Source organism: Coregonus clupeaformis, chromosome 13 (genome assembly GCF_020615455.1).
Source record: "Coregonus clupeaformis isolate EN_2021a chromosome 13, ASM2061545v1, whole genome shotgun sequence".
Taxonomy (NCBI): Eukaryota; Metazoa; Chordata; class Actinopteri; order Salmoniformes; family Salmonidae; genus Coregonus; species Coregonus clupeaformis.
In genome coordinates, this window is record NC_059204.1 from 21,967,659 (window position 1) to 21,979,949 (window position 12,291).

The 12,291-nt window shown below is 40.5% G+C and overlaps 1 protein-coding gene across 5 annotated transcripts in view; it reads left to right on the top strand.

Annotated features, from left to right (window-relative positions):
• Positions 1-12,291, top strand: part of LOC121579763 (vacuole membrane protein 1) — a 96,434-nt gene that overhangs the window by 61,681 nt on the left and 22,462 nt on the right. For all 5 annotated transcript variants that reach the window (XM_041894641.2, XM_041894639.2, XM_041894640.2 and 2 more), the window contains 2 exons: positions 7,236-7,316; positions 7,765-7,881. In XM_041894641.2, the coding sequence (XP_041750575.1) occupies positions 7,236-7,316; positions 7,765-7,881 (198 nt within the window). The remainder of the gene's footprint in view (positions 1-7,235; positions 7,317-7,764; positions 7,882-12,291) is intronic.

Consider the following 12,291-nt stretch of genomic DNA (forward strand, 5'->3'; position numbering starts at 1 on the left):
CAGACGCTTTTATCCAAAGCGACTTACAGTCATGCGTGCATACATTTTTTTTGTTTATGGGTGGTCCCGGGGATCGAACCCACTACCTTGGCGTTACAAGCGCCGTGCTCTACCAGCTGTACCAGCTGAGCTACAGAGGACCACCCATGTCATGAGCATTTCAACACAATACAGGTCAAACAATGGGGGCAGTTAGGAAAACGGCTTGGAGAAGCCAGTGCCAAAAAATGACCCTATTCTCCTTGATGTTGGAAAATAGACTAGCCAAAGGTTTGTTCTATTCAAATTTAAATCAGACATTTAGATCAAGTAGTGGTTGACATGACTTGAGGGGCTTTAAGGGTTCGTTAAGTAGTGATTTAATGAGTCTTTATACTATGAGCTATTGATAGTACTCTGAGCACACTCTGGTCTTAATAGATAGACTCACATTATAAGCTCACACTCTGTACAAAACTGTACATTGATTACTTTTTGCCGATACAACCAAAAAAGACATTGACGTTGAACATCAGGTACATTGACATATGATGTTGATTCCATGTGTTTTCATCCGGTGGTCAGCAGGGTGTGACAGGTACTGGTGGTCTGATAGAGTGGGTGGGTGCTCCCTTGCACCGTAATGATGGGAGTACCTACTGTCATGTTTAGTTTATCACTCATGCCATGGGTATCTGCAGATGGCACTGTATCCAGCGTCCCTTGGCCCTCAGACCACATGTGGGAGTCTGGAGCTCTGACATCATTCGACACACCGATAATGTCCCGCTCGGCTCTCCACCAAAACGAACGACCGAAGAGAAAGCGAGAGGGAGCGGGAGAAAGCAAAGGAAAAGAGAGGGGACGTGTGAGAGAAAGACAGATGCTCCGTTGTGGAGAGTCACGTTTTGTCTTTCAACACGTTCATCTTGGCCGCTTTGATTCGTTCTAGTTGTTTCTTCTTCTTTTTCTCCGCCGTAGCTTTGACGTGTCCGAGGCATCAGGGAAGGCTTGTTGGTTGTTTGTTTCGCATCCTCAGAGAGAAAGGTTGAACAAGTGTCACCCACCACAGAGCTGCTGCTGCCTCATGGCTGCTGGGTCTGAATTAGTGCTCTGAGGCTCTTTCACTCTCCCTCTACTGCTCTCTGTCTCTTTATCTCTGTCACACACTCTCTATTTCTGTTGATATCCCTCCCTCCCTCTCTCTCTCTTTCTATCGCTCTACTTGTTCTGTCGGTTTCTGCTGATATCTTTACGGTGTGGTCTGGTCACTGTGTGTGTGTGTGTCTGTGTGTGTGGACAGCATCTGGCAGCAGGTTTCTCACACCACAAAGCATTGCTGAGCTGCAGGAGGCGGAATACTTATTTTCCTTTCTTCTCTCTCCGTCTATCACCTACAACGGGGTGTGCATTGTTTCACTGGCCGAGAGAGAGCGAGAGAGAGAGAGAGACACCGCTTATTGCATTACATGCTTGTTATACTGTACATTCTTAAAGGTAAACATCACAGCGATTTTGGACATCTCGTTAAAGTGGATTTATATTGCATTGTTATTCTCTGTTATTTTAACCAAGATTAGAATAGTGATTATAGAAAATAGAGTTTGATTGAATGGTAACGTGGGAGAGAAGGTTTGTGATCGGATGTGTTGAGTTTGTATGTTTGCAGAGAGTAAATTAAACTGATGATGTATGAGTGTGATGTGTCTTTGGGCACCACAGCGGGTTAGAGATGCTGACTCTCTCCTCTCTTACTCTGAGGTCATAGGGGTCAATGTGGCAGGAGCTTGACTTAAACCCAGGGGCATTTCTCAGAATGCGTACATGCCAACTTCCTGCCGCAAGCAGGAGCACATGAGTGATGGCAGAAGAACAAAGTTTCCCCCCCTTCATGATGGCTATTCAAGAATGATGAAGTCATGACTTTACTAAGCAGGTCCAGACGTTGATGTCATGAAAATCTGAATTTTTAAAACATTTGTTTGAAAATTTGGATGATACTTATGTTCTGAAAACTAATCCTGGAATCCTCTCTAGATGAACAACGTCCAAAAAGTGGCGTGGTGATTCAGTGGTTTCCCTGAAGTGCTTTATGTTTTTTAAAATTTGTATATTGTAATTTTTTTTTAACCTTTATTTAACTAGGCAAGTCAGTTAAGAACAAATTGTTATTTACAATGACGGCCTACACCGGCCAAACCTGGACGACGCTGGGACAATTGTGCGCCGCCCTATGGGACTCCCAATCACGGCCGGTTGTGATACAGCCTGGAATCGAACCAGGGGGTCTGTAGTGACGCCTCAAGCACTGAGATTCAGTGCCTTAGACCGCTGCGCCACTCGGGAGCCCATTTTGGCCGGCATGGAAAGGGTTAACCAGCACTGTGAATTCTTGATTGCCAACTCCCAGGATTGTATCTCCTGTATCCTGAATAAGAGCCGTCTGCGCTGGGCTGGGCTTGTGCCCTCCCCCCTGCCTCCCCCTGGCCTACTACACTCCACTCAAAGGCTTTCTGTGCTGTGGTTTGCCCAGCCCCGTCACGTGACTTCTCTGAAAATGCCCCCTCCCTCCTCCTCCCTCTTTATTTCCAGTAAACTGTTTGAAAGGAGGGGGTGAGTCAGAGTAAAACCAGCTTCCCTTCAACCACAGCTTGTTAAAGAATTTGTCAACGTGGACTCAGGAGCACTTTTTTTTTGTCTCAATAGATTTGAATTTTGTAGAAGGGACTATGGGGCTGGGGTTGGGTTGCGTCAGGAGCCTTAACCACTCTGCTTCCTGTGCCTGTGTGTGTGTGTGAGAGAAGGGAACGGGCTTGTGGGGAGTTAATGAGATGAACTTTAGCCGTCTCGCCGTCAGGGCTCAACTCGCGCCGCTCCGCTCTGGAGATGTGTCCTCCTTTCTCTGTGTGTGAAAGAGTTTCATTCAGGAAAAAGAGAGAGAGAGAAAGAGAGAGAAACAAACTGTGCATGGGTGTTGATTTTTCCTTAACTGACACTTAACTTTTCCAGATGCACATTGCTTTGTCGTCTGCCTATTTTGAACTCCTTACTCCCATCACGTCTACAAAAGTCTCCACCCACATGTTTTAAACCTTTCAGTTCATCATAAAGCATTTAGAATAGGGTTGCTATGTCATTACATGTGAGGAGGGAAACAGTGAACTCTTTTCCTTTTTTCCCACTGCCTATTTGCGTCAACCTTCGTCATCTCTCTGGCAACAGTAACCATTGGTATTCAAACTATTATGTTAAACATGGTGCTCATTGATGCCCTTTGTGTGGAAATGTTGTGGAACAGTGAATATAAAATGTGTTCAGATAGGCTCTGATAATGTAATATCATTGTAAAATTCTTAGAACCTGGATTCCATGTAATCACCATGGTGTTTGACATTGTTTCATTACTAAGAAGTCCCCGACAGTCACTCAACCTTGGGAGACCTACTGTACTTTCAGACATTACCCTAACGAGGTCTAATATTCCATGTTTTTTTGCATAAATGTAGATCGCAAAATAAGAAGCAAACTCCATAGCAGGTGATGGGGCCACTAACTGTAATAGCCTTAACATATAAATTATAGAGCAGACGTATGATTTTTACTTCACACTGTAGGCATCATCTTGATGTGGGGGCATATTGGGTACAGAGTGCTGAGTAAAGAGATGGAGAGCCAAAATTCTGGAGCCATGTCCCAATGGTTTTAATGACGCTGCACCCTTGACAAGATCTCCAAAATGTAATTGCTGGTAAGCCCTGCCCTGGGGGATAGCGCGCCGCAAGGGGGATGGGGACGGGAGGGAGGCAGCCGTGGGTGGAAGCCTGGCCAAGATGGTGATTTTCCATGAACTGCGTACAACACACATTGTGTGTGGTGTCTGGATTTCTGAACACTGGTCATGTAAGATGGACAATTTTGTGGTCGAGAAGGTACACACGGGGAGAAAAGGGGAGAAAAGGGGAGCGTCCCGCTAGTAAATCACAATGTCACGTGTAAACACACAGTATTCCTCCCCACTGGGACTTTCATTTCATTCAGTGGTGAGGTAGCTATTTTCCTTTCACTCATCCATACCAGTCAAGTGAGTGGAAATCCAGGACTCCACTAACTTGATAAACTATACCAATGCAAATATCATATTTCATCTAATAAATGTGACTCATTGACTAAACTATGCTGATTTCCCTAACAGTTATTAGTTATTGAAGCATAAATCCTCTACTCTACTCCTGTGGTTGTCAGGTGTTTGTGGTCAACAGACGGTCCAGAGTCGTTCAGCTGTAAACCATACACATTCCTTCCCCCAGACAACCAGCTCAGTCTCCAAGATTTAGAAAGGGGAAAAAAAACAGTGAAAAAAAGAACAAAAAACAGAATAAAGAATCTGGAACAGAAGGCTAGAATTAGAGAAGCAGGATTATCCTTGTGGAAAGCTCCTGTGATTGGATAGAATCTGAGGGAGAAATTCAAAATGTGAGCCAATCAGAGTGGATGTCAGTTGGGCCCCCCTCTTTTAGTCTACTCCCTATGTCTCAAAAATGTAATGTGGGCCGGCTCCTACTCTTGAAGAAATGCCACCATTACTCGACTGCTTTGTTGACCATATTAGGCATGATCTTCTTACTACCCCAACCCCAGCCTCCTCCCAGTCAAGTTAAACCTCTCAAGTTTCAATTTACCGGTATGTGTGTGAAACAAAGGTGAAAGTCATATAGATAACATTTTCACCCATAAAAGTAGTTGTCTTATTGTTTGGTCATTGTGAATAAGCAGTTTTCATCATGCATTGATGTTTAATCAATTTATTGTAGAACATTCAGTATATTGGATCAGAATTGCCAATTCAGGGGGGCACATCCTATCTGATTTGAAATTGCAGTTTAATTTTGCTAATAATTATAGCAATTAAACATATGTAATGTTAACTACCATGAAACAGTAATAATATGGTACAGTCATTTGAAAGCCTGCAGTTTGAGTTCTGGTCAGTTAAGAGTTGTTTATGCATCATATCAGATCTAGCCTGAGAGATGATGTAAAGGTTAGTCTAAAAGTTAGTGGATGATTCCAGTCATTCCTCTAAAAAAGAAACATGTTATTCTGGTTTTATATCTTTACATGCATTCAGTACCATCTCATGTACAGATAATACCAGTCAATTCGGAAATACCATTCTAATGCATGACGTTCTTTGGTAGGAGCTATACTATATCAACACTTTAGTAAAATGTATTTGTGCTATACAACACATTGTTTAGAGAAGTAAAACATGTTCACAAGTCAAATGTGTTTTACATTTTATATCAAAGGAAAGATGTGTTGAGTTTAATATTGATGTATTCTAATGTCATTACCATTGATTAGAACATAAAAGGGATAAAGTGTTAGATATGCACTTAAACACACACATATTTTGATCAAGACTTCATATCAAAGTTTCAGGCTTGGAGCAATCAATATCTACAGAATAGATTTTTTGAGTCCAGTCAATAAAAGTCTATATATACGTTTTGCAATATTAAATACAAATCTATACATATAATAGTGACAATACCCTCAACATGAGTTCACAAATTAGACACAGTGTGTTTTTACATTTCATTGATATTTAATTTTTAATTCCCCTTAAATTGATATACCAACCTTACAGCATTGGTATAGTTAAATATCTGTAAAAAAACAACAACAATAATTTGACTAAAATCAAGACAAAATAAACACATCAGCACATGCATACAATTTGTATTGTTATCTCTAGTGGCATTCTAATACAATCATCAGAAGTAGGACCAATTTACCGTAATCAATCCAGGATAATTACGCCATCCTTCCGTCACAGTTCCCAGAAATATTTTGAACTACATCAACAAGAGCTTAACCCTCATCTTCCCATCATAGGTATATTGAGGAAAAATCCATGTCATTGCTTTGAAAATAGCCTTTTGTTGAGTTGTCAGGAGAGATATGGGGGGGGCAGCAGAATTAGTAAGAATCTGTGAGTCATTGGAATGACCATGAAGTCTAGTCTTGTACTCACATCCCCAATGATATTGGATTAAAAACTGTCACCAGAGGTAAACTACAGTTAGGGGATGTGAATATATAATATCCCAGTATAAAAGGTGTTTGGATGAGTTTGCAGAGGGTGATTGTTCCAATTAGACAACTGACAGGACAATTGACTGTGTGTAGCATTTTTGCAGGGCTTAGAAAACTTTTTTGGTTAACAGAAATATTGATATATGAAGGAAAACTAATATTTAGATAATAGTGACTTGGAAAAATCTGTATGTCACAATATTGTTTTAAATAAATAGAAAGATGTCCTGTTGCCACAATTCAATATGTTAATTGTACATTTACTTCTTAGAAAAATAGGGTTACTTCATATAAACCATATTATTCGTTAATCAATAATCTGCTCTCTGATGTATTTGTGCATATAAAATGCCAGCATCCTTGTTTTCTATATATTTATGGTCAGTGTGTTAAATACAAAATATAAATGAGAAGAGATGCTAAAAAAGACAGCTGTTTGTCCTAATCCCATAGTAAATATATTTTCTATAGTGTATAAATCTTATGATATGCCCCATAATCTCACATTTTACTGTACTAATAGTAATGTTAAGTCTAAAATCTCCCCGAGCGTGTTTTAGTCTAATTTATTTATAATTTTAAAGACAGAAATGCATTACAACTCACAAATGACTGTCAGCACACCACCACAACGATATTTCCTTAGAGAGGATAAATTATAAATAAAGCCATTTTTAACTAATGGAATTCCTTAAAGACTATAACTCAGTTGTTTTTATTGGATCAATTTGATTTGTGTTGATTTTGCAAGGATCATCTCCGATTTATTTTAAGATTTGCTCCTTGTCCACAAGCCTAAAAAAAATGTGAAACCTTTTTCCTAATGATACAAGTTCCGAGATAAATTATAGAATGAACAATGTTTTGGAAGTATTTTTAGTAATATTACTACCATGTGTTAATCTGTGAGATATTTAAAATGGGCAGGAGATCATCCTTCTACCTTTAATCACCATAGATTAGTGAAAAGGTTATTGATTGCATAAATAGCTTTTGGTCTTCATTGCTGAGCAAAATTGAGTCTGCTCATATGAACATAATATGTTACTCATGAAAGATTCATACATTACATTACAATGATGAAATGTGAATAAGAATTACATGTTCTGTATAGAATGATCTGTTAAATATTTGCAATTATTTTTACTTATTTTCAGGATTTTGCCACCAGAGCAAAACTAGCAGTGCAGAAAATGGTTCAGAGAGTTGGATTCTTTGGAATTCTCGCCTGTGCCTCTGTAAGTGAAATCATATATTAACAGTATTCTGTTAAAACATTTTAATCTCCCCTATTAATGTCTGAAAATACAATAATGTGACTACAGTTTAAATTCAAGCCTTAAAATAGCATTTCTGTGCATCATGAAACTGTCTGTCTATTTAAACTGAACTGCTGATTCTCAAACCAGAAGACAGAACAGATTATGAATAATGATTGTAAATATAAAGCTACCTATATTCTGTAGATTTTAGTCATTGTATTACTAATCTGTTAGATACCTCCAGTAAGTGCTAAATACCTCAACAAAACTGTGTTTGGACTGAAGCATATTGAATCATTGAGTCCCTTGCTCTTTTCTATAGAATATAGTAGTTTTCTCTATAATTGTTGTCAGTTGCCATGTTCATTTCTGATATTTAGTATATATTCTCTAGATATTTAGTATATATTCTCTGTTTCTCCAGATTCCAAATCCACTGTTTGACCTAGCAGGTATAACATGTGGCCATTTCCTTGTTCCCTTTTGGACCTTTTTTGGAGCAACACTAATTGGGAAAGCCATCATCAAAATGCACATTCAGGTGAGTTTACTATAGCACACGTTTTTACATAGATACCTTGCACACTTACTCTCTTGGATAAGAACGTTTTTACATAGATGTCTTGCACACACAGCTTACTTTTCTTACGTCTTTTTCTGTTCTGTCAAAGAGGCTACTTAAGGTCCATAGTTTGATATAACATTTTGACAAAGTAGCCTTTTTTCTTATAGAATTGATAGATCAAGTCTTCCGTTTATTTTGAATATGATTATGTCAGACATGATAGTGAAACCGTGCAGAGGATGAGGAGGGATCCTCCTGTACTGTACTCAACTGAGAGTGTAAGGAGGCCATTTTGGCCAGTGAAAGCAGGGGTCGGTCGTCCATTTTGTGAAAGCAGATGCTGCACTCAGGGATACATACTTTAGTAGGGAGAAGATATTTGAATCACTTGAGTATTTACTGTACTGAAAGGTGAATCTGTACTGTAAAGAAGTATACAGTGATGATTATTGTGTCAAAGTTGAATCCGTTTTTCCCATGCATGCAAGGATTAAGGACTTCATCCACTTTGGGCCATGGTAGACAGTGTCTGTATGCTTAATTGATTAGACTTTCTAACTCCTCTATAAAGTATTTTATAAATAAATAAATAAAAAAGAACAATTAAACACCAATGGAGTAAGCTGATTTATTATGATTGACTATCTTACTAGTAATGTGAAGTTCACTTTCTGTAGATGCCCAAGCAGTGTGGGGCGGTGGCCATAGATCAAACCCTATTGTAGATAAACACTGTCTGTGATGATACAGAGAGTGGCGTGGGCAGCAACATCATGGAGCCGATTAAGCCTAGTGTCCCTTGGGCCGATGACTGGCAGGCAGGATCAGAGGTGTGTCGTTGTCTCCTCACTGCCTGACACGGCCAAGGCAAGCTTTACAATGATACACCACACTGACTGGAAACTGAACCAGGCTCACCATCATAACTGGCTGGGGTCAGCCTGGGATGTACAGTCGTGGTCAAAACTTTTGAGAATGACACAAGTATTGGTCTTCACAAAGTTTGCTGCTTCAGTGTTTTTAGATATTTTTGTCAGATGTTACTATATAATAATATATAATAATAATAATATAATATGCCATTTAGCAGACGCTTTTATCCAAAGCGATTTACAGTCATGCGTGCATAATAATTTGTTTGTGTATGGGTGGTCCCGGGGATCGAACCCACTACCTTGGCATAACAAGCGCCGTGCTCTACCAGCTGAGCTACAGAGGACCATACTATGGTATACTGAAGTATAATTACAAGCATTCCATAAGTGTCAAAGGCTTTTATTGACAATTACATAAAGTTTATGCAGAGTCAATATTTGCAGTGTTGACACTTCTTTTTCAAGACCTCTGCAATCTGCCCTGGCATGCTGTCAATTAACTTCTGGGCCACATCCTGACTGATGGCAGCCCATTCTTGCATAATCAATGCTTGGAGTTTGTTAGAATTTGTGGGTTTTTGTTTGTCCACCCGCCTCTTGAGGATTGACCACAAGTTCTCAATGGGATTAAGGTCTGGGGAGTTTCCTGGCCATGGACCCAAAATGTTGATGTTTTGTTCCCCGAGCCACTTAGTTATCACTTTTGCCTTATGGCAAGGTGCTCCATCATGCTGGAAAATGCTGTTCTTGGATGGTTGGGAGAAGTTGCTCTCGGAGGATGTGTTGGTACCATTCTTTATTCATGGCTGTGTTCTTGGGCAAAATTGTGAGTGAGCCCACTCCCTTGGCTGAGAAGCAACCCCACACATGAATGGTCTCAGGATGCTTTACTGTTGGCATGACACAGGACTGATGGTAGCGCTCACCTTGTCTTCTCCGGACAAGCTTTTTTCTGGATGCCCCAAACAATCGGAAAGGGGATTAAACAGAGAAAATGACTTTACCCCAGTCCTCAGCAGTCCAATCCCTGTACCTTTTGCAGAATATCAGTCTGTCCCTGATGTTTTTCCTGGAGAGAAGTGGCTTCCTCGCTGCCCTTCTTGACACCAGGCCATCCTCCAAAAGTCTTCGCCTCACTGTGCGTGCAGATGCACTCACACCTGCCTGCTGCCATTCCTGAGCAAGCTCTGCACTGGTGGTGCCCCGATCCCGCAGCTGAATGAACTTTAGGAGACGGTCCTGGCGCTTGCTGGACTTTCTTGGGCGCCCTGAAGCCTTCTTCACAACAATTGAACCTCTCTCCTTGAAGTTCTTGATGATCCGATAAATGGTTGATTTAGGTGCAATCTTACTAGCAGTAATATCCTTGTCTGTGAAGCCCTTTTTGTGCAAAGCAATGATGACGGCACGTGTTTCCTTGCAGGTAACCATGGTTAACAGAGGAAGAACAATGATTTCAAGCACCACCCACCTTTTAAAGCTTCCAGTCTGTTATTCTAACTCAATCAGCATGACAGAGTAATCTCCAGCCTTGTCCTCATCAACACTCTCACCTGTGTTAATGAGAGAATCACTGACATGATGTCAGCTGGTCCTTTTGTGGCAGGGCTGAAATGCAGTGGAAATGTTTTTTGGGATTAACTTCATTTTCATGGCAAAGAGGGACTTTTCAATTAATTGAAATTCATCTGATCACTCTTCATAACATTCTGGAGTATATGCAAATTGCCATCATAATAACTGAGGCAGCAGACTTTGTGAAAATTAATATTTGTGTCATTCTGAAAAATGTTGATCGTGACTGTATTCAGTGAGATGAAACGTTTTGTGTTGCAGATAGAAATGTAATGAATATAGCTGACACAATGCTCTATACCTGACAGATCATGTCCTGTGTAAACAATACATTTCTATCTGAACGTTCTGAACAAACCCCTGTTCTCTCAGCTTCTCTTGTTCTTTCCCCACATTGTGTTAAGTCTGGAAAGAAAGCAGAAAATTATATTCTATTAGACAGCACTTCTTTGTAGTTTTACGTTGGCAGTATACCGTACTGTACTGTACTGTACTGTGAGTCACAGAGCTGTATAGTTGTTGAACTTGTCATGTAAGAGAGGGAGTGGAGGGGCAATATGATAGATTGTAATGGTGAACAGGTGAACATTCTCCCTTGTGTGCCAAAGCAGGGGAACAATGCAATAGGGGGATTTGAGAGCTGGATAACTGGGTTGTACTGTACCTGCAGGTCAGGTGGTAAATTCAGGTTCACAATAACAATCTGTTCCTGTAAACAATGGCACATGAGTCCCCGAGGATCCAGACCTTTTCACAACTCTTGACCCTGTCATACTCTAAACTGGATCTGGTTTTCTGACGGTACTTTGTGGTGATGTTTACTAGCTAGGTTTTGAAATATTGATAGGAACTATCAAAAATTATATAATAAAATCTAGGGAAGGTTTTATAAGTCCTAAATGTACAGATGTTTGATCACTGTTGTTGCAAGACATTTCCTGCATAGCAGGGAATGCAAACTTGCAGTGTATTCAAGGTTTAAAAATGCTTCTAAAGTTTGAAATTTCCACTTTAAAATTTCAGACTTGATTTGCCCTAACAAAAAATTTAACAGCCCCTACAAAAATGCCCATTAATTATAATCCATCAGTAAAATTTTGAAATGGCTCCGTTAGGTTTAGCTGAGCGGAGACATGAGTAAATGTCCTTCCATTAAGAAGTGGACAGTAAAAGCTCAGTTTCTGGTATTTTCGTTTACCTTCAGTACCCATGACACACAGTCTGGCCTAAACAATAGGAGAGAAGGGATCTCCGTTATGATAGCCTCCCTGACTTCCACGTTCCTACTAGTTTAGTTATGGGCTCTGTGTTTCAAGGGGTTTCAACAGACATGCACATTGCCATTATGAGAACCCACTCGAGTGTTGATTCCCAATATGAGTGGCACAATGGGGTAGTATGATCTTGTTAAACCTGTGCACTTCCCTCTAAGGTTTTCATGCATGAGTCCGAAGAGAAGAGGACAAAAACATATTTGTTAGACTTGGTCTTTGTTATGTGCAGCGGCAGCCATTTTGGCCTCTCCCAGACCCAGTGCTTCCTGGGTGCCTGCTCAGTGGGTGGCTGAACAGTAACTGAACGGGAAACAGAGCCGTAGGTCTCCCTGTAGCTCTGTTGGTAGAGCGTGGCGCTTGCAACGCCAGGGTTGTGGGTTCGTTTCCCACGGGGGGCCAGTATGAAAATGTATGCACTCACTAACTGTAAGTCGCTCTGGATAAATGACTAAAATGTAAAATGTAATGAGCCCCCTAATAGGGTCTGATTGAGCCATAATGGCCAACCCCCCACCCCCCGTCTCCTGTGTCCAGTCTGGGGCAATGAGTAAGCAGGAATTAGACTGAACAGGAACAAAACAAATCCCTCCTTTACTGTTATAAACGTCTGTCTGAGAAAAGTGACACATCTCCTCCTGATCCTCCCATTCCCCTCAATACCC